This window comes from Danio aesculapii, chromosome 3 (genome assembly GCF_903798145.1).
Source record: "Danio aesculapii chromosome 3, fDanAes4.1, whole genome shotgun sequence".
NCBI lineage: Eukaryota > Metazoa > Chordata > Actinopteri > Cypriniformes > Danionidae > Danio > Danio aesculapii.
The window spans coordinates 9674926-9693486 of NC_079437.1; the positions used below are offsets into that span (position 1 = coordinate 9674926).

Genomic DNA, 18561 nt, shown 5'->3' on the forward strand with positions numbered 1-18561 from the left:
AACCATGTATATAATTAAATGTTCCCTACTCAGAGCAAATGCCTGACTGCCGTCTATGTGTGACAGTCGTACTAGCCAATCGAGTGAGCACACTTTTGTTCTGCCCAATTAGAATTGCGCAACCGAACTATAGCCACAAATAAACAAAAAAAACAAACAAACAAACAGGAAAGCGCTGACAAGTGGGATTATAGCATCTGCTGCTTCAGAAGCATTAATAGATGGATTAATAACAAAGAAAAACAGCATTTCAAAGTCACAGACAACAAGCAAAAACAGGTCATTTTTAAGAGCTGTCGCAGAACTGTTGCCACAGCTTACAGATTGAGTTGAAGCCTGACTATGAAATAAATCGTAAATCAAAAAAAAAAAAAAAAAAAAAAAAAAAAAATCGCAATATCTGTAAAAAATAAAAATAAATAAATAAATAAAAAATAAATAAAAAAATTAAAGATATTTTCTCCAAATCGCACAGCCCTACTTCCAATGGCAAAAAGGATAAAATTGTGAGATAAAAAAAAAACTTTTTTAATTCAGTGGCAGCAGTAAAACTTGAATGCAAGCGAAGAATTCAAAGAGCAAAAGTCAGCGCAAAGCTGTGAAAGAAGTAAACTAAAAAGCCATAGAAAAAAAGTGAGAAAAAGAAACAGTTACAGAACTTCTTTCTCTGTGGAAGAAGCACTTCAAGTTGAAAGAAAGCCTGCGAATCACTGCACTAAAGTCCCAGGCAGCATAACGTCAGTGTTATTCAGCTGTCTGAAACCTCAACAGATGGTGCATGAAAACTTGCACGCAAAATGGGGATGAAAAGAAAACTTCTGCTTTCTCCAAGACTGATGTCTATTGTCATCGCATTGACTGTTAGCGGTCCTGATAGAAAAAAACACCTCCAGCAGATTTACTCGGTAGTCACAACTATATGAATAACTTGCAACAAGACGTCACTCAAAAGAGCATATTATGATAAATATCTGAATCCCTGTCATTACATTCCACAGTAGTTCCTGCACAATCAGCAGCAGAACAGCTTCAAAAGTCACTATCAGGCAAATAAAAGAAATTTTGCAACAGTTTTAAGACAATGTTGGCTATTACATGTCTTAAAAATACACTTTATGTAAATAATTTGAAAATCAGGGCACACATTTTTGTGCATAGATTTGTATATGCACCATTTCTTGGTCGGAAACTTACATAGTGAAAATAAAGGGCTGGAACTGCCGCACAGTCATGCTTAGGCATGAGACGATAACCGTTTTCAAGGTATACCGCGGTTAGGAAAAGTCAAGGTTTTAAAACAGCCAACACTTTCTGTAATACCGTTCCTAAGTTATGTGTAAGATTTTTTTATTTACATTTATTTTTTGTTTTTTAGGACAACAGTATCTCCAGCAGAAAAGATATCCAAAGACGCAATTTAAATAGTAAAGAAATCAGTGTTTTTGAAACTAAAGACGACAGCAAACGTCAATGATTCACTTTAATTATTCAGCCTGACAAGTTTACTGCTCCAAAATATTTCAAATGTTTCTTAAAATTAAATATATTGTGTTCAAAGAGGGGAACAGTTTTATTTTTTTCCCAGATATTTAAAAAGAACATATTTTAAAAGCAGTAATCGCAATACTGTGGTTACCGTGAAAATGTGATATTTTTATCCAAGGTTATCATACCGTCAGAATCTTATACTGGCCCATGCCTATCCTGAAATGAACAAGGCTGTTTCTGGTGGACAGTAAGACCAGGTTCAGATCTCAAAATCTAACTTGTACCCAGTTCCAGACGATTATTACGGGACATTTAAGTGACTCAGTTAAACCTGGCTCCGCCTGACAGAAAAAAGCTAAAGAGCGATCAAATATTGTTTAACGTATTTTACTAATTTTAACACTCAATTGATTATCAGTTCTTTAAGAACAGGCCTACTGAAAATTGGATAAATTGCCAAGCATCTAAATAAAAACAAGCAACAATACACACTTTAAAAGATACAAACATATATAACAGTAATGATATAGGAAATATTGATTTTAAAGCAAGACAAATGTAACGTACCAGATTTCTTTGACCATTTAGATCACAAACCATTGCATCAAGAGCAATTCTAATATGAATTAGTATTATATTAATAGTGTATATTTGATATAACAATTACCCATGTGTACATTTTGAAAAATACAAAAACAGATCAGCATTATATCAGAAAATGGACCTTAAGTAGATAAATATGCGATATTTTTACCGATACTTAATTTTTTTTATTATCTTAATCGGCTTTTTATCACTGTCTGCTGATAAATGCCACCATTTTATTGGCATGTAAACAAAAAGAAAATACAATATTCAAATATAAAAAGTGAAATAAGTACAGTGTTAACTTTTCGCAAATATAGCAGTTATTAATTCCACAGAAAAATATAAAAAGGTTAACAATAAGGACGTAAAAGAGAAAACGCGACTCTTTAGCTCAAACATTTCAGTCAACATTAAGAACACCAACATTTTTTACTCGTCTATTGATCGTGGTCATTGTAGTAAATCGGTTCTGCATATGAGATATCAGAAACATTGGGCATAAATAAAAACACAAATAGATGCTGGTCATAAAATACAACACAATAAGTTAAAAGACTAACAGGATCTGGGAGTTTTTGAAGGGCAGGTGAGCTTTCTGAAGGATCTGATCGAACCTGTGTTGATCATCTGAAGATATGCAGGACTTACCTGGTGCTGATCTGGAAGGTGTCTGGTGGGAGAGGTATATGAGCCTAGCTTTAGCTATTTCTTACTGACCACGTGAATGGTTTACCTGCTCCATTTGAAGTTTGAGTAAATGCATTCTGGGACAGGTGACCTGGTCTACATGAGCTAGCCTATAACGAAGCGGTTCGTCAAGACCTGATGCAGCTTTCTGATATGCTTCGTATTTGACAGATGTGATGATGTGACAGGTGAGCATCTTACCTGGAGTGTCGGAGGACAGCGCAGGTGAGTTCAGTTTGGGCCGCTTTGCGGCGGAGGGACCCATATCCAGTAGATTATCAGCCATCGTGCTTTCTCGCTTCACAAAAAAACACGTCAAAGCAATAAATGCGTCTTCCAAGAGCCCGGGAGGGGGGACAAAGCGAAATAAATCAAATCAACCCTCGGGTTTTTCTATTATTATTCAGCGATCAGGGGCCAATAATTAACAGATGGGGCTCAAACGCGACTCAACAGCGCCCCGCTCCGCCACCGCCATTCACCCCATGATAATCCAACACCCAAAACCCGCATAATTAACCTTAATGATCACCCCAAACCCCGCGAAAATAATTTATATCATCGTTAAAACCGAAAAATAAACGACGAGGGCGAAAAAAAACAGCAATCCCGGTTCCTTCAAGTGGTTCGCGTGGGTCTCTTCAAAAAGGCGATTTTCTGCGAATATAAATAAAGACCCTCAAGCTCCATGTCCATCCCGAATCGAATAATCATCGAAGTCCAGAAAGATAAATGAAAAACGTGAGGAAATATTTATTTTTGAATATAGGCGAGTGGCACAGGAGCGCCGCTCGCGCTGAAGGGGGAAATCAGATATACGGGGGTTTTCCAGCCGACCACAAAAACGGCTCCATTACGCTGATTTTCGCCACAAAGATCCTCGATCTGGCCCGAAGCTTGTCGTTTCCGTCGCAGGGAAGCTATTTGGGTCGGTTCCGATGAAGCCGGCTGCGTAAAAAATAATATAATGCTCTCCCGAAATCCTGACGCTCATTCGCGCAAGATGGCGGCTGTTGATTCCTTCGATACAAAAAGTTTTTTTTTCTTTTCCAGCCAGCCCGTGGAAGGGGGAGGGGCTGCGCAGCCACGCCCCTTACGCAAACTGCACGTCACGCGGACGTAACCAGAGCTGCCGCTAGAGGGGGTGGTTTACATACAAATGGCGTAGGTTCTAAATTAAATGCAACCTTTTGAGAAATAGTGTATTATTGCAACTAAATACAATCATACGGTTACTACAGTGGTTAGTAAAACAAAATACAAGTTTCTTGCACTGTATCAAAGGGATTATTCGGTACTAACTGCAGTTTAAATGTGTCAAAACACAAAAGCATGCAAAAGTCATATGGAATAGAAGAGTTCTGCCCCAAATTAAACTTGTGCGAAAGTGTGTGTGTGTGTGTGTGTGTGTGTGTGTGTGTGTGTGTGTGTGTGTGTGTGTGTAAGATATTGTTAATGTGAATAGACATTTAAAAGATAGGTAGATTCACTACAAATCAACAGACAGAAGGCAGACTTCAACACTGTATTTCCCTTTTCATCCATTAGCTCTGATGTAACAATATGGCACATGCATCTGTATAAATAATACAAAAATTATGTCAACACAGTGAATGCATATGTAAAACAAGAGAAACTTTATACACATGAATACAGACTGAGTATATGGGCGTAAATTTAAAGAAACCATGAAAGAAAAATCATACATTCTCGACTTTATAAACACACCCCAGATAGCACATGTACATCTTTAGGACATATTTTGCAGATCGCTTGATCTGGATATCATCTGCTGTCACCAAAGATCTGATAAATGCCATTTAAATGTCTATTTAGCAAACATTCTCAATCATAAACATCTTCAAGACATGCATGTCTATTTAACATCTAAGATGAGACCTCTAATAGACCTAAAACATAGGTAATAAATACGTCTTCCAGATGTAAACATACAACAAATAGACGTCTCTGTAATGTACTGTACGTACAAAAATCTGATAAATGTCATTGAAAATTCTTTAACAATCATTCCCAATCATAAACATATTAAAGACATTTTCAACACATCTATTTAACATCTAAAATTAGACATCCAATAGACATAATGCATATGAAATAAATTAATCTTCCAGATGTAAACACACAACAAAGAGACGTCTCTGTGATGCATGTACAAAGATCTGATAAATGTCATTTAAAGGTCTATTTAACAAAATTCTCAATCATAAACATCTTAAAGACATTTTCTACTCATCTATTCAACATCTAAGAGGAGACATCCAATAGACGTACCGCAGATGTAATAAATACATCTTCCAGATGTAAGCACACACTACAATAGAAGTCTCTGTGATGTACGAAACAGATGTGTAATGTTTCCATTACAGTACAAAGATCTGATAAATGTCATTAAAAGGTCTATTTAACAAACATTCTCAGTCATAAACATCTTAAAGGCATTTCAACACATCTATTTAACATCTAAAATTAGGCATCCAATAGTGGTAATGCAAATGTTGTAAATGTAAATGTTATAAAAACGTTTGAACAGTATGAACTGTGTGTACAAAGATCAGATAAATGCCATTGAAAGTTGTTTAACAATCATTTCTAATCATCATCTTAAAGACATTTTCAACACATCTATTTAACATCCTAAATTAGACATCCAATAGACACACTGGAGATTTAATGAGTAATGTCTTCCAGATGTAAACACACAACCAAGAGACGTCTCTGTTATGCATGTAAAGATGTGCAGTGTACAAAGATCTGATAAATGTCATTTAAATGCCTATTTAATAAACATTCCCAATCATAAACATTTTAAAGACATTTTCTACACATCTAACGTCTATAATTAGACATCCAATAGACGTAATGCAGATGTAATAAATATGTCTTCCAGATGTAAACGCACACAACAGAGACATCTCTGTGATGTGCATTCAAAGATCTTATGTCATTAAAAGGTCTGTTCAACAAATATTCCTAATCATAAACATCTTAAAGATATACACATCTTTTTAATATCTAATATTAGACATCCAATAGACGTAATGCAGGTGTAATAAATACATCTTACAGTCTTTCAGATGTCATTGAAAGGTCTATTTAACAAACGTTTCCAGTCATAAACATCTTAAAGACATTTTCTACACGTCTATATAACATCCAAAATTAGACATCCAGTAGACATAATGCAGGTGTAATAAATACGTCAACAAATTGACGTCTCTGTGATGTACTTGTGCTATCAGGGACTCTTTGGCAAGAAGTCTCAGTGTGTGAGGATTTTTTTGTCTATTAAAAACACACACATGTGTGTCAAATTTAAAGCACGAACATTTCTCACATCAATTTGCTTGTAATCATCAGCCGGGCCAAATGAGGTGGTTGAAAATAAAATGTGGCTCTTCTTTTATTATCATGCATCATTTCAGCCCTTTCATTCACCCTAAAAGTGTGTTTTGTTTCGTTTATGCTTTGCTCACAATCACGTTTCAAGCTAAAGTAACAATGAAAAGTTTGCGAGGAGTATGAATATGATACAAACGTAAATTTGAGAACTGAAGTTCAAGCTCATCCTGAACTTCAGTCGGATAGTGCTTATTTAGTCGGATCAAGTTTTATATTGCTCTACTATGAAACAGAGGAGCCCTAAGGGTTGTGTGCTCATTTCAGACAGCAAGGGCACTTTTATTATTAAGCAAAACTTGTGCCCTGTAACATATTTTAAAAATATATATGGACTGCTATGGTGGCAGCAAAACCCCAGAAGAGTATCAAAATCATCACAGAATCAAAATGACTTATTGGTGAATGGCACATTGGAGTAAAATTACAATATTAATCATGTACCTTTACAAATGAAGCGTAGTTCACATTCAAATATATATGAGAATGAACATGTTAGTTCTGAATAAAAGGCACAGCGCTAAATATCATGCTAAATCTGATGGCATTTATCATACGCAAGAAATTACTACCTTTTTTACTAAGAGTTTTGTCTTGTTTATAGTCCAAATATCATATAATATATATAATTCAAGAAGCTTTTTCTAGACAAGTAACAAAATTGTTTTTGTTTTCAGTAATAAGTTAAAATTAGGCGAGTTATTCCTTATGACAGGCAAAATAATATGCCAATTGTGTAAGTAAACTAATCTTATTCCAAACCAAAAACTAGTTTATTTTTTTATTTACTGCTTTGGCAGATTATTTAGCTTGTCTGAAGACAAAACTCACTTAATTTTCACTCATTATTTCTCGTTTTAGGGGAAAACTCACTTAATTTTCACTCATTATTTCTCGTTTTAAGGGAAAACTCACTTAATTTTCACTCATTATTTCTTGTTTTAAGGGAAAACTCACTTAATTTTGACTCATTATTTCTCGTTTTAAGGGAAAACTCACTTAATTTTCATTCATTATTTCTCGTTTTAAGGGAAAACTCACTTAATTTTGACTCATTATTTCTTGTTTTAAGCGTAAATTTTGCTTAATTTTGACTTATTTCTTGTTTTAAGACAAAACTCACTTGATTTTGACTTATTATTTTTTGTTTTAATGGACAAATCACTCAATTTTGACTTTCGTTTTGAGAAAAAAAACAGCATAATTTTGACTCATTTCTTGTTTTAAGGGCAAACTTGCTTAATTTTGACTCATTATTTCTTGTTTTAAGAAAAACTCGCTTAATTTTGACTTAAAATTTCTTGTTTTAAGGGAAAACTTGCTTAACTTTGACCTATTATTTCTTTTTATGGGAAAAGCTGCTTAATTTTGACTCATTATTTCTTGTTTTAAAGGAAAATTTGCTTAATTTTTACTTTTTATTTCTTGTTTTTAGGGAAAACTCACTTAATTTTGACTTAAAATTTCTTGTTTTAAAGGAAAACTTGCTTAACTTTTACTTATTTTTTTTATTTTAAGGGAAGGCTTGTTTAATTTTGACTTTAAATGTCTTGTTTCAAGAGAAAATTGACGCAATATTTATTCATTATTTCTTGTTTAAGGGAAAACTTGCTTTATTTTGACCTAAAATTTCTTGTTTTAATGGAAAACTCGCTTAACTTTAACTTTTTATTTCTTGTTTTAAGAGAAAGCTTGTTCAACTTTGACTTTTTATTTCTTTTTAAGGGAAAAGCTGCTTAATTTTTACATTATTTCTTGTTTTAATAGTAAACTGACGCAATATTTAATCATTATTTCTTGTTTAAGGGGAAAACTCGCTTAATTTTGACTTAATATTTCTTGTTTAAAGGAAAAACTTGCTTTATTTTGACCTAAAATTTCTTGTTTTAATGGAAAACTCGCTTAACTTTAACTTTTTATTTCTTGTTTTAAGGGAAAACTCACTTAACTTTGACTTTTTATTTCTTGTTTTAAGGCAAAAGCTGCTGAATTTTTACTCATTTCTCGTGTTAAGGAAAATCTTGCTTAATTTTGACTCATTATTTCTTGTTTTAGGGGAAACTCGCTTAACTTTGACTTTTTATTTCTTGTTTTAAGAGAAAACTTGTTCAACTTTGACTTATTATTTCTTTTTAAGGGAAAAGCTGCTTAATTTTGACATTATTTCTTGTTTTAAGAGAAAACTGATGCAATATTTAATCATTATTTCTTGTTTTAGGGGAAAACTCGCTTAATTTTGACTTAATATTTCTTGTTTAAGGGAAAACTTGCTTTATTTTGACCTAAAATTTCTTGTTTTAAGGGAAAACTCACTTAACTTTGACTTTTTGTTTCTTGTTTTAAGGGAAAACTTGCTTAACTTTGACCTTTTATTTCCTGTTTTAAGAGAAAACTTGCTTAACTTTTACTGTTTATTTCCTATTTTAAGGCAAAAGCTGCTAAATTTTTACTCATTTCACTTGTTAAGAAAAATCTTGCTGAATTTTGACTCATTATTTCTTGTTTTAAGGAAAACTCACTTAATTTTGACTTAATATTTCTGAAAACAAAACAATATTTTTTAATTGTCTAGAAGGTGCTTCTTGATTTATGAATTTTTTGATATTTGGACTAGAAACAAGACAAAATCTCTAAGAAAAGCATTGTTTGCTTGCAGTGTATAGTGTATGAAAATGAACAGATTAACAGGATGACGGTCATTTCTAGATGAGCAAAAGGCACTAATATATATACAATGAGAAATACTGTCAAATGAGTCTCCCTTTTTAAACTGATTAGCAAATTCACAGTAAGGTCAAAAAGGTTTCACATTTCCTCATGATTGTATAATCAGAGCACAATCCTTATTAAAATCAGTGAATGTGAAACATGACAAAATCAACATGAAATCTGTTGAGCACACAACCCTTTAAAACTAACACAGGTTGTCCATCATAAAGCCGGCAGGTAAGAGAAAACAACTAAAGACGACAAACTGCTATCAAAAGGTTAAAAACATCAATTCTTAAAGCATATGAGAGTCACTGGATGCAGTTTCAGTGCAAGTTACTCAGAAAGCGACAGTTCTGTATTGAAAAAGGTTCAAATCTACTTTTACAGATCAGTTTTGCTAATATCTCATATTTATTACCCTTTACTATTGCACATCAAAATACAAGCAGGCAGAGTCAAGGCTATGGTCTAATCTATTCTAATATTCACACAAGTCTGTACATTTCACTGGCCTCCTCAATATATAGTAAATTATTGTTTGTATTGTATTGTAAGTTATATATTGTAAGACTTTTGCCAGTTCCTACAACTCTTCTTCAATAAAATTGGCAACATCCTTTTTATTTATTTTAAATTTAATTTAAAAGTGATAGTTCACCCAAAAACTTAAATTTACTCCCTGTTTACTTACCATCAAGTGCGAGTACGAGTTTTGAACACAAAAGAAGATATTTTGAAAAACGTTGGAAACCAGTAACCACTAAAAATCACTGTCAAAACGACATAAAATTATGCCAAAATACATAAAAAAATGTAAAATTGCAAACCGAATTGATGTCAAAACCTTGACGTCTATTTGACATCCACAAATTGATGCCCTTTTGACCACCAAAATAATGACACAAATATAAGATTTATTAATCTGAAACCTTAAATTTAAAATTCAAATTTATATTGAATTTTGTATCTCTACAGTGCATGTAAACTACCTTGATGTCAAAATGACATCAAATAGACATCTAACATTTGCGAAGGTCTTTTAATCAGTTTTTGGCGTGTTTTTCGACGGCAATGTTAGATATCAGTTTGATGTTGTTTTGATATCGAGGCAGTTCACATGCATTGTAGACATATCAAATTCTGTGTAAATTTGTGATTTGTAATTGAAGGTCTCAGATTAATAAATCTTATAATACTTTTGTATCGTTATTTTGGTGGTCAAAATGGCGTCAATGTGTGGATGTCAAATAGACGTTAAGGTTTTGACATCAAATTGATTTTTAATGGGTTTTTTTTACATGTAAAAAAACATGTTTTACATAAACATCTTAAAGACATACACATCTATGTAACATCTAAGTTGAGACATCCAATAGATGCAACACAGTTATAATAAATACATCTTCCAGATGTAAACACACAACAAAGAGACGTCTCTGTGATGTACGTACAAAGATGTGCCGTGTATAATGATCTGATAAATGTCATTATAAGGTCTATTTAGCAAACATCTTAAAGACATTTTCTACACATCTATGTAACATCTAAGATGAGACATCCAGTAGATGTAACGCAGATATAATAAATACGTCTTCCAGATGTAAACACACACAACAAAGAGACATCCTGTGGTGTACGTACAAAGATCTGCTTTGTACAGAGATGTGATAAATGTCACTAAAAGGTCTATTTAGCAAACATTCTCAATCATAAACATCTTAATGACATTTTCAACACATCTAATTAACATCTAAAATGAGACATCCAATAGATGTAATGCAGATGTAATAAATACACCTTCCAGATGTGAACACACTCATTGAGAAATTTCATAATATTTGACAAGTTTGTTGATTTTTGACATGATTTTTTGATGTCGTTTTGACGCCAAGGTGTCCTCTGCGATCCATAGTAGGAAATATAAATATATGGAAGTCAATGGTTACCAGTTTCCAGCTTTCTTAAAAGTATATAACATAAAGGGATAAAACGTCAAACAGTTCTGAAACAAGAGAAAGGTGAGTAAATGATTACACGAATGACAGAATTTTCAGATTTGGGTGAACTCTATTTTAAAGATAGGTAAATATAATATTGTTTTCTAGCTTTAACTCTTCCTTTTTTTGCTCAAAATGGCACAAAACTAAAATAAAAGAGACAATAACAGTAGTTAATTAAATATAACAATAAAGCTCCAGGTTTAACTTTATCCATCAGGAACTGATTGGATGTTGTAGACAGATCTGAATCTGGAACATTTAACCCACTTTTGAGGAAAATATCTGACCAGAGCAACTTGATTTTAAAGCAGATGCTAACTTTTATCACCTAAACCTTTACCAGTATTGAATTGCTGCACTAAATACTGCCTAAAACAGTCTTATTTGGCTATTGGTTAACACTGTTTCTCACACTTTGTGGCATCAAAATGAGTTTTTTTGCTTTTACAATGTGAACTTATGATTAGTATGAATGCATTTTTCCCCTTTAAGACTATGAGTGTGTCGTTTTAAGACTATGAGTCTATCAGTATTAAGGCAAACTTGCCGAGATCTTATAAAACTTGTTATTTCTCTTCTGAACCTCAGGTGTTGGTCAGCCAACCTGCAGAATGAAGCAGAAATCACCAAGTAAAGGGACAGAAAGGCCATAATCAGACGGTAATACATGCAGCAAGATAAAGCGAGATGAATAATCTCATGTATGTTTGATATTCTTGAATGGAGGTGGATTTAGGCCATAGCTTGCTCTACGATTCGCTAATACTTCTTTACAGACACTTTTGGCCATGCACCATTCACTGCGACGGTCTTGCATTCATCGCAATATACAGTTCTGCTTTCTAAAATAGGCTCGAATCAATGAACATTCAACACGGAGAACTCAAAAGTCTACAAATATTCCCGAAGATATCAAAGACTTCCACAAAAGCGTTTTCTAACATCAAATGTACATGCTAACTCTTTTAGATCGGTAGCTAGTAAAGATTTGATTGAGAAATCCTTCTTTTTAAAAATGCCTCGTACGTAATGTTGTCATCCTAAAGGCACTTCATCAAAAGAAAAACATAATGTCACCAAAGGCAGAGCTAGAGTGGCAAAAAATGAAATGAGCAGAAATGCGAATGACTGCCCACATTTAAAAATACTACAGTACTTTACAGTAAATACTTCAGTGTTTTTGAGCTATGCTAGTAAAGTCTATCATACTCTATATATTGTAGTATTTACAAGTTTGGTAACACTTTAGTTTAGGTCACAATTCATGCTATTAACTACTGTTACTTACTCTTACTATTATTAAGTTTTAACTGTTCATTAGCAGTTATAAAGTATGAACTTCTGAAATTCTGCATACCTAATCCTACCCTAAACCTAAACCCAACTTCTACCTTATTAACTATTAATAAACAGCTAATTAGTAGTTTATTAAGCTAGTAGTGGTACTCACTACTATTAATAGTAAACTCACGTAATATTGAATCATTACTTCTTGTTTTAGGGGAAAACTTGCTTAATTTTGACTTAATATTTCTTGTTTAAGGGAAAACTTGCTTTATTTTGACCTAAAATTTCTTGTTTTAAGGGAAAACTCGCTTAACTTTGACTTTATTTCTTGTTTTAAGAGAAAACTTGCTTAACTTTGACTTTTTATTTCTTATTTTAAAGGAAAAGCTGCAAAATTTTGACTCATTTCTCTTGTTAAGGAAAATCTTGCTTAATTTTGACTCATTTCTTGTTTTAAGGAAAACTCACTTAATTTTGACTTAATATTTCTGAAAACAAAACAATATTTTTTAATTGTCTAGAAGGTGCTTCTTGATTTATGAATTTTTTGATATTTGGACTAGAAACAAGACAAAATCTCTAAGAAAAGCATTGTTTGCTTGCAGTGTATAGTGTATGAAAATGTGTAAACCCAACTTCTACCTTATTAACTATTAATAAGCAGCTAATTAGTAGTTTATTAAGCTGGTAGTGGTAGTTAATGGTTTGTTAATACCGTAAATTGTGACCTAAACTTAAGAGTTACCACAATATTTGTTAAAGAGCCCCTATTATGGGTGACCTTCCATGCAGTATGCAACACAGTGAATGAAAACAGCCAGCTGATGTTTAAATCTGAAAGTGCACCTTGTTTTAAAATATGTATTTTTTTATTAAAAGATTCGACTGAGAGTCATTTAAATGATTCGTCGTTCGTCCGGATCTTTGGCCTGTATTGAAACAATACCAAATATGAAGTGGCTGGATCCGGTAAAACATGAACGCGCCTTTCCCTTCAAACGCTTGCAGAGTGCAAGAGTGCAGAGTGTGTGAGACTGAACGGGACTGAAGTTGAGTGAACATTAACGAGGGAACGTTCTAGTGCTTCATGCAATAATCTACCTTGCAACGGGGGATTCGTCGGCCATTGGTTAAAGGAAGGATCAGAAAAGACTATTGATGGATGGGACTTTGTCAGAGCTTGACAGGAACTTTATCAGTACACAGTTCATGGATCAGTTTCTTCCTCCATTTTACAAGTGTAAGTGCAATTAAAATGGATGCCTCCTTGTTTTGTCTAGCTTGCAAAATTTGTATTTAATTATGTTTAGTTAGTTGTAACCGCTCCACGCGGCTTGTACTGTGTCTGGTTATCTCTTTATAGTCTCATATTGCGTCTAAAACCACCTTGAAAACGCGACATGTGCAGCTATCTTCATGGATTTAAATGCATTTGTGAGCTCGCAATCCTCTGACATTTGTCATTGCTTTGGCCACAGTCAGCTGTTCCTACAAACGTGCGCCGGACAAGTTTCAAAATAGTTCAGCTTTTGCCACTGTGTGGATTAATACTGAATGTGTGTCGTTTTTACTTATGGTTAAGAATAGAGCAATATGCTGGTGTTTAACTGCATTGCTTTAATACACTCCTGCACTGGGCTCACACATACACTCTGACTACTTCAATAATGTTGATAAGCTGTGGTGGGCATGTCTCGGGCTGAACGCAGTCGACCAATCGCAACAGACTGGGTCATGGGACCAATCAGCGCAGATTAGCATCGCGCTAAGGAAGAGTTTCGGTACAAATGAATCGCTGAACGAATCATATGGGAGTTGTTAGGATAATTAGGTAAAAAATAAATGCATATTTTAAGACAATGAAAGTATTTTTTGACCTTGCATGCATATCAGACTGTTGTTGGAGACCCCCAAAAGCAAAATATGACCCTTTTTAATGCATAATAGGGGCTCTTTAATACAGCACACTGTAGTGTTAACTGTAGTTAACTAATAAACTGTAATAAATACTGTAGTATGCATTAGTTTTTACAGTAAACTGTGGTGTATTGTAGCGTAATACACCCTATAGCTGTAGAATACTGCAGGTTTGGTGATTTGTTGATATTACTATAGCTGTTGTGTTAGCATAGCAACTATTGAATCACCACAGCAGATTAATTCAAGTATGGTTCAAAAACACTAAAGTATTTACTATAAATTACTATAGTATATTTGTCATGTTGGTGCATTCTACGTAAGGGACTTCTTAAGTTCTGTGTCGTCCCAAAGCATCTAACCATGTCAAAATGGTTCATGCGGCTCCTCTGAGGTTTACACCGTCAACACCACTACTTGTGAAAGCATCTCCTGCTTCAGCAAGAAGTAAAAACACTTTAAGGTTGTGTGCTTGAATTCTCCACTCCACGTACACGGATGCAAATCTACTCTAGCATGAACATGCCTATCTCTACAAACTCAGAGGGTTGCAGGCCCACGTTTAAAGGGTTACGACCAACACCGTTGGCTTGTTTTCCAGTCAAAGTTTTGTCATTTCACCCATGTACGCTATTTCTCCCTGCTTTCTTCCAATGGTGTTTTCCACCCAAACAGGAGAGGTCAAAGTTGGGTCTGCTGGTTTTTCAAAACTTGTGGTACTTGCGCTCAGGTTGGTTTCTGGTATGCAAGTCAGACCAACAGCGGACGCAGATCGTTGAGTCTTAGATGTACCGTTGCTTACAGAAACCTTCTCAGGGAAGTCTCTACCAGCATAGCCCTGTCCAGTAAGTCCTGAACTCACAGAGAAAGACGCACCTACTCTACTGGCACTGGTTGTAGGGACCATATTAGCGATTTCATCAGTTGGCGAACGTCCGATGCTGCCATCAACCTGCGCTCGAATTTCTGGAGAGACCGAGAGTTGGTATTGAGGCACAGGTCCACTATCTGCACTCTTTGGGTAAAGATAGGTCTTCATCTGACCTTTGCCTTTCACATTGACTGTACCACGGTAATCAAACTCATAGTCCATTCCGCTAAGCACGCAATAGCTCTCTTCACTAACCTGAACGCGACACTCAACACCAGTAGTGTCCATTCGACTAGCGATGTTCACCGTGTCGCCCCAGATATCGTAGAGTAATTTAGTAGTGCCGATGACTCCGGCGGTGAGCGGTCCGTGGTTGAATCCAATTCGCAACTTGAACTTGAAGCCCAGCATGTTTTTATTGAAGTCGTCCACCACTCGCATCATTTCCAGAGAAAATTCGAAGAGCGCTCGTAAGTGGGCGTGCGGGTAGTTTTGATCGCTGCATTGTTGCGTATTGAGCCCGGATGCTGCCATGTAGGTGGCGCCGATCGTCTTGATCTTCTCGATGTTGGAAAAGTCGGACTTGCGCAGAAGTTCGTCGAAGTCTCCTATAAGTTCGTTGAGGACACGGTAGCACTCCTTCCCACCTTCGTAGCTTTCTTCGTAGAATTCGCTGAAGTTGACGATGCTGGCGAAGATGACGCCAACGTTGTCGTGGTTTTGGAGTAGCTTTGGGTCACTTTCAGCTGCTCGGCTACGTGGATGGGGATGATGTTGCGCAGGAGCCAGTCTGCCTGGTCGCGCATGTTTTGGATCTTGATGCGGTGCTGATCTGCTTCCACATTACCGTGATAGTGGAGTCGGTAGCTCACCTCGAACTCGCGGTTGAGAAACCAAACAAGCAGGAGCAACAGAAAAAAGGCCACCAAAGCCTCCGGACCCAGCAGATCCTGTGGACGGGACGGTTCGTCTGAGGAAGATTGGATGTCATTGATGCTGCTGTTGAGGTCATTGGATCTGGTTGATAAAAAGAAAGAGAGTTTAAGAGTTTAAACAAAAACTTAAAAGCTTCGGATTAAACATCAAAGTGAAATTGTAGACTTGCCTCATAAAGAAATGCTCCCAAGTGCTAAAAGAAACATAACATTGAAATGTTAGTATCATAGTTAATGATCTGTCATGAATAAACAGTTTTATTCAGTTTAATTCAGTTAAATATATCAGAAGTGACTGTAAAGGCATTTATAATATTAAGAAAAGTTTCAAATAAATGTTGTAAATACGTCATAAATTGACCAGAAGCCCACACTGTTTGCCCTGGCTGTGGATTAAAGCTAATAATATTGTAAATAATGTTTAATTTCTTGCACAGCCTCATCGTTTTGCGTTATAAGGCCTCAGTAGCTATGTTTCCATCCAAAGATGTAAAATAAGCTTATGTGCAAAACTGGAATATTACATAAAAGATTAGTAAAATGAAGCGTTTCCATCCACTGAGCCAAAGAGACCAAATTTGCCCCTTCCTAATAAACTGGCTTCAAATATCAAAAAGAGAAATTAAATTTGAGGTACCTCAGCATTTTTCTATAATAAATTACCTGCGTCTCAGAAGATGAAGATGATACACAATGACTTTGCAGTTGTTTTTGGAGGCATGAGGCGCTCTTTGGGGTACACTCAAGACAGTTCTGGAGGTAATAATAAACTGATTTGACGCGGCCGCCATTAAAAACGAGGCTGCGGTGGGAAGAAACCCGGAAGTATCGTCTGAGTCACACAGAAATGTTACGTACATGGCTGTATATCTTATCAGAGAAGAGAAATCGACACAGATTTATCATTTCACCACCTTCTGATTGACCCGAAGGTCCGTTCTGAATGGAAAGTGTAAATAAAAAAGAGATATCAGACCTCATTTTCAACTTAGTTAAGGCAAATGACACTAATTAGCTCGCGTTTTCTTTCCCAAACACACGGTTTAGATGCCATTCATCAAACTCAATTTAATGAACTGAATCTTTTACTCTATTAGACCTGTCACGATACTGAATTTCAATACTGAAATTTATAAAAACCCACAATTTCCCGCTAACATTTAAGCACTGTTGAACGCAACACCGTTGATTTGCCATCGTGTTCACCCGTGCTGTGATTGGCCATAAAGGTCATCAGTTCACTACACTTCTCCGCTGTTTACTGAGTACAAACACAATCCGCTGATGACTCGATTGATCTTTGCAGCTTTAAAATGCTCTAGTGTTCGCATATCTGTGTTTACACTCAGTAAAGTGATGTGAACTGATGACCTTCTTAGCCAATCACAGTCATTTCTGTTGAGCACTGGTGAACACTACGGCAAATTAGCAGCTTAAGAACGCGCTCAGCAGCGCTTAAATGTTAGCAGGAAATGGCCGTTTTTAAAACTTCAGTACCAGGACAACTCTGTTAATGACAACACGAGAGTGCGCTACAGACGACTGCATTGTTTTATCACTCACTGAGTTACATAGGCTGAAGTAGGGCAGGGAAGCCCCCACTGTGTTTACCTGGTGCCATGAACTGAAGCCTAGGAGGACACTTTTAAAGAGAATGTGATGTTGTTTGATGCCTAATATGCTTTTAATTGTTCAAATTAAACTTAACTGAATGATATTAAAGTGATGTTTACACCATATCTGCATTTTGATATCACGGCAACAGCTGGAGGTTTGTAGTCCACAGCATGTTGTAGCAATGTTTACAGTGCTAATCCTATACTTCCTAACATTCATGCACATTTTTTCTTATCCCACTTCATATGCATTTTTAAAATCTATGCGCATCTTGACATTTCCATCAAGATTTTTTTATGGGATAATCCAAAATGCACATACAAATAGGTAGATGGAAGCATATCTAGTGTATTACCAGCAACAATGGGACTGTTTTGGACTTGTTTGTATTGTACTTGCTTGTTTGTACATGTTTAATCTCAAACACGACTGACCATTGATTTCCATTACTGTACATGAATCACCAAGGGTCACAGATTCAGCTAAAAATCTCAATGTTCAACGCAAGGGAAAAAAAATCACCAACATCTTCAATGACCTGAGGGTGAGTAAATTAACAGGAAAGTTAGATTTTAATTCTACTATGTGTAACAATTTTTTTAAACGGATAGTTCAACCAAAAATGTTAATTTCCCATTAATTTTTTCACCTACATGTACAAGATGGTGACAGGTTTTTTTTAGATTAAAAATAACACAAAAACGAGTCCAAATCAATAGCTGTGGCTCCTGATGACACACTGAGGTCTTGTGAACATTATTTATAATATTATTAGCTTTAATCCCAGCCTAGTCAAACATATCCCAAGCACATGTGTGAATGTAGTCCAAATGTAGTCCGGTTGCTTTAATGACAAATGCGCAAGGGACGCAATAACCAGTATCCGCAAACTGCGTCACCTGACCTGCTATCCAAGTGCACACGATCAAGCTTTTGTAAACAAAGCAAGAGGACTACATTTGGACTACATTCGCATATGCGCCAAGAACTGTTTGAATTAATTAGTAAATTATTGATTTTAAGGAGGACTAACCCTTTAAGT

The 18561-nt window shown here is 35.3% G+C and overlaps 2 protein-coding genes across 5 annotated transcripts in view; both read right to left on the reverse strand.

The window, feature by feature from the left end:
* The window catches only part of crebbpb (CREB binding protein b), an 86421-nt gene extending 82643 nt beyond the window's left edge, over positions 1-3778 (reverse strand). For all 4 annotated transcript variants that reach the window (XM_056453105.1, XM_056453103.1, XM_056453104.1 and 1 more), the window contains exon 1: positions 2965-3778. In XM_056453105.1, the coding sequence (XP_056309080.1) occupies positions 2965-3049 (85 nt within the window). In that variant the 5' untranslated portion in view covers positions 3050-3778. The remainder of the gene's footprint in view (positions 1-2964) is intronic.
* Positions 3779-14345: 10567 nt separating this feature from the next.
* Positions 14346-18561, reverse strand: part of LOC130217188 (adenylate cyclase type 9) — a 128845-nt gene continuing 124629 nt past the window's right edge. Inside the window, 3 exon segments of the mRNA XM_056449249.1 lie at positions 14346-15689; positions 15692-15984; positions 16073-16096. Of these exon segments, the coding sequence (XP_056305224.1) occupies positions 14698-15689; positions 15692-15984; positions 16073-16096 (1309 nt within the window). The 3' untranslated portion in view covers positions 14346-14697.